Below are 3,627 nucleotides of genomic sequence, written 5' to 3'. Positions count from 1 at the left end.
TGTGTGTGTGTGTGTGTGTGAGTGTGTCTGTGTGTGTGGTGTCTCTGTGTGTGTGTGTGTGTGTGTGTGTGTGTGTGTGTGTCATGCACGTAGTTGCAGACGTGTGTGTGTTGCTGGCCGACCCATTTCCACTGACATTCCGTGCTGCTTTGGTATGTGAGCAGAAGACAGACGCGGCTGCGCACCCTGGCACGAGCTCAGACCACAAAGAGGACGATGAAAAGCCTTCTGTCGCCCCGACTGTGAACCGCCCCACACGCCGAGTCATCCGCGACGTTGCTCCTCCAGACGACGTGGTGTGTGTGTGTGTGTGTGTGTGTGTGTGTGTGTGTGTGTGTGTGTGTGTGTGTGTGTGAGTAAGTGAAAAGGAAAGTCGACAGGTGTACGCGTTCAGAAGAAAAACGTTGTTGATGCACTCGATACCTCACTCTCCCCTGGGCATCCTGTATGTGCTGTCGGCATGATAGCTCTTGAAGGAACTGGATCCCAACTACAATCACGACTCCTTTGATGCAACGCTGGCCACACTCAACGACTTTCCAGAAGATCTCACAAGCGGTGTGTGTGTGTGCACATATGTGTGCACATGTGTGTACATGTGTGTACATGTGTGTACATGTGTGGCGTTGCAAACACATGTTGGTGCGAATCAAACCTAACGCCCGAACGCCACTGCATACTCACTCCTCTTTTTAATGGCTGCTCGATCGAACCGCGATCACAATGTCGTCAGGGCTTGAAGCATTGGATGCCATCCGAACACGAAAGTACCAGGAGCTGCAAGCCGTAAGCCCCTCCTGCATGAGATGGTACTCATTTTTGTTTCCACGCACACACACACACACACGCACGCATGACTTGCTGTTGACCCACGCATGAATGCGTGACGATCGTTTGACCCCAACAGGTGTCGAAGCAGCTGTCGACCGTTGTCTTGCAGCACCACAAAGAGTTCATGTTGGAGTTGACGGTGCGTATTCTGCTTGCCCTGCACTGCGGCGCTGTATTGAGGGCGTGCAATGACAGGGGTTTGATCCCATGTGATGGTACTTGCTGGTTTCCCATGCAACATAACATGCACACATACCCACTCACACTCACATTCACACTCACATTCACATTCACATTCACATTCACATTCACACTCACTCATGCATGCATGTTTCCACTCCACCACACTCACACACATGCAAACACACACGCACACACACACATGCAAACACACATGCACACACACACACATGCAAACACACACACGCACACACACACACACATGCACACACATGCACACACACACACACATGCAAACACACACACACACACATTCATCCACATGCGCACAGCGGGTGACGGAGCTTGAGCAAGAGCTAGCAATGACGCTGGTGGTGTGCAAGAACGGGCGGCGTCAGCTGCAGCGCGCCCACAATGATGTGCGGTGCGGGCTGCATATCCTGCATAAGCACCGCAAGAAGAAGCGCATGCTGCACCTCCTCAAGCTGTTGCAGGGCATCAGTGAGTCGCACTGCATAGTTGTGTGTGTGTGTGTATGCGTGATGTGTGTGTGTGTGTGTATGCGTGATGTGTGTGCGTGTGTGTGTGCATATGTGTGTATGCGTAATGTGTGTGTGCATATGTGTGTGTATGCGTGATGTGTGTGCATGTGTGTGTGCATATGTGTGTGTATGCGTGATGTGTGTGTGTGTATGCGTGATGTGTGTGCGTGTGTGTGTGTGTGCACATGTTCGCCAATTGGATTGCACAAGTAAGTGACTTGAATAGTTTCTTCTGTGCGTCCTTCCCTTGGATCGTGGCTATATTCCATTCATAGTCACTGCTGTGTTGTCGTGATGATCTGTGTTGCCTGCAGGCATCATGCGAACGGCGAGCACGAAGCTCTCAGAACTGTTGGAGAACCAAGAATACATCTCTGCCATCGAGGTGCGCGTGTGTGTGCATGTGTGCTTGTTCGTTTGTGTCACTAGGGTGTTGTTTGTTCATGTTACACTCGTCTGTGTGTCCCCCACACACACACACATACCACCTCCGCCGTCTCACAACAACCTCCCCCACGCGCATCCTCAGCTGTGGCAGCAGTGCAATTCGCTGGTGCAGCTTGGCCACGGGTTCGCGTGCGTGACGGATTTGGCGGCGAACTTGGGCGACGGCAAGACGCTCATATGCACCACACTCGAGGAACGCATTAACGCCATTGTCAAGGAGGGCTTCAGCCACGACCAGTACAAGAAGGTGCGGAGGCGCGATTGGGAGAGGGTCGTGTTGGCATGTACTGGTGGCATGCAATGGTGGTGATGGTGGGGTCGATGATGTAATGCTTGCTGGTCGGCTCAGGCCGATCTGTCATTGATGCCATAGAACACCCCCCCCCAGCCCACGTGTGCTCGCATACACACACACACACACACACACACACACACACACACACACACACACACACACACACACACACACACACACACACACACACACACACACACAGGTGACCGATGCGTTTATGGCGCTCGGGCAGCCAAAGTCCGCAGTTGAACACATGTGCGCGCTGTTCCCGAGATTTGCGAGCACGCGCATGCGTGATGCCGTCATTCGATTTGCATCAGGTACTATTGAATGCCCGCAGGCAACACATTCGTGGTCTTCCCCTCACCTCCTGTTCACAATGTGCTTGTAGTTCACACATGCCGTCACACACTTGCACACACACACACACACACTCACACGCACGCACATGCACACGCACACATGCACACACCAACGCCTCGTGTTCTCACGTGCTGTGATATTTGCGGTGCGTGGTGGTGTGTTGCCTGCAGGCTTTGGGTCATCCGGACAAACGTTCCGCTCGTTCTGCGTGCAGATTCCAAAGTCCAAATCCCAGCGGTGTCTGCTGCGCTTATGCAAAACAGCATGCCAGCTCATGGCTGAATTTGACGAATTCCACACCTTCCACGCCAAGCTTGTTGACCAAGACGCGAGCCGTGGTGGTGGTGGTGGCGATGATGATGGTAGCGATGGTGGCCACAACACCACCAATGATGACGATAATGGTGCTGATGATGGTGGTGACAGTGGTGATGATGGTACGCAGACCCTCCGCCGAACAACGGCCAGCGCCGTGCCAACAGGCGCAGACGAGTGAGTGGTCGCGCTCGTGCTAGTGTTGGTGATAGTGCTTGTGGTGATGATGGTTTGCCAAACGCACGGCGTGTCTACTGCTGGTTTGTTTGTGTCTCCATGTACGTTGTGCTGACCCCCTCCCAACAGTCATCATTACCCCCACCCTCATTTCCTGTGGTCCTGTCTGGCGTGCTTGTATCAGGTATTCCGTGCAGGGGTACACGCACATCAAGCTTGCGCACACAAGGAAGAAGCTGTGGCGGGTGAGTGTTGTCATCAGACTTGTCGATAATGGATGTGGTGGCGGTGGTAGCGTTCGTGGCGTTTCGAAATGTGTAAAGCTGCGTGAAATGGCTGCATTTGGTTCTCATCCACTTTTGTGTATGGGAATGTGTGTGTCTGTGTGTGTGTGTGCGCATATGTGTGTATGTGTTTGCATATGTGTGTGTCTGTGTGTACGCCTATGACCCCCCCCCCTCTCACTCACTCACTCAC

The 3,627-nt window shown here is 53.0% G+C and overlaps 1 protein-coding gene across 1 annotated transcript in view; it reads left to right on the top strand.

The window, feature by feature from the left end:
- Nucleotides 1-164: 164 nt before the first annotated feature.
- Nucleotides 165-3,627, top strand: part of PTSG_06981 (uncharacterized protein) — a gene marked incomplete at both ends in the record, with an annotated part of 8,547 nt that continues 5,084 nt past the window's right edge. Inside the window, 10 exons of the mRNA XM_004992328.1 lie at nucleotides 165-296; nucleotides 468-558; nucleotides 734-786; nucleotides 908-970; nucleotides 1,344-1,512; nucleotides 1,868-1,938; nucleotides 2,083-2,247; nucleotides 2,498-2,615; nucleotides 2,829-3,150; nucleotides 3,335-3,395. Of these exons, the coding sequence (XP_004992385.1) occupies nucleotides 165-296; nucleotides 468-558; nucleotides 734-786; nucleotides 908-970; nucleotides 1,344-1,512; nucleotides 1,868-1,938; nucleotides 2,083-2,247; nucleotides 2,498-2,615; nucleotides 2,829-3,150; nucleotides 3,335-3,395 (1,245 nt within the window). The remainder of the gene's footprint in view (nucleotides 297-467; nucleotides 559-733; nucleotides 787-907; nucleotides 971-1,343; nucleotides 1,513-1,867; nucleotides 1,939-2,082; nucleotides 2,248-2,497; nucleotides 2,616-2,828; nucleotides 3,151-3,334; nucleotides 3,396-3,627) is intronic.

Source organism: Salpingoeca rosetta (genome assembly GCF_000188695.1).
Source record: "Salpingoeca rosetta unplaced genomic scaffold supercont1.17, whole genome shotgun sequence".
Classification (NCBI taxonomy): Eukaryota; class Choanoflagellata; order Craspedida; family Salpingoecidae; genus Salpingoeca; species Salpingoeca rosetta.
This window is presented reverse-complemented; position numbering and strand designations above follow the sequence as displayed.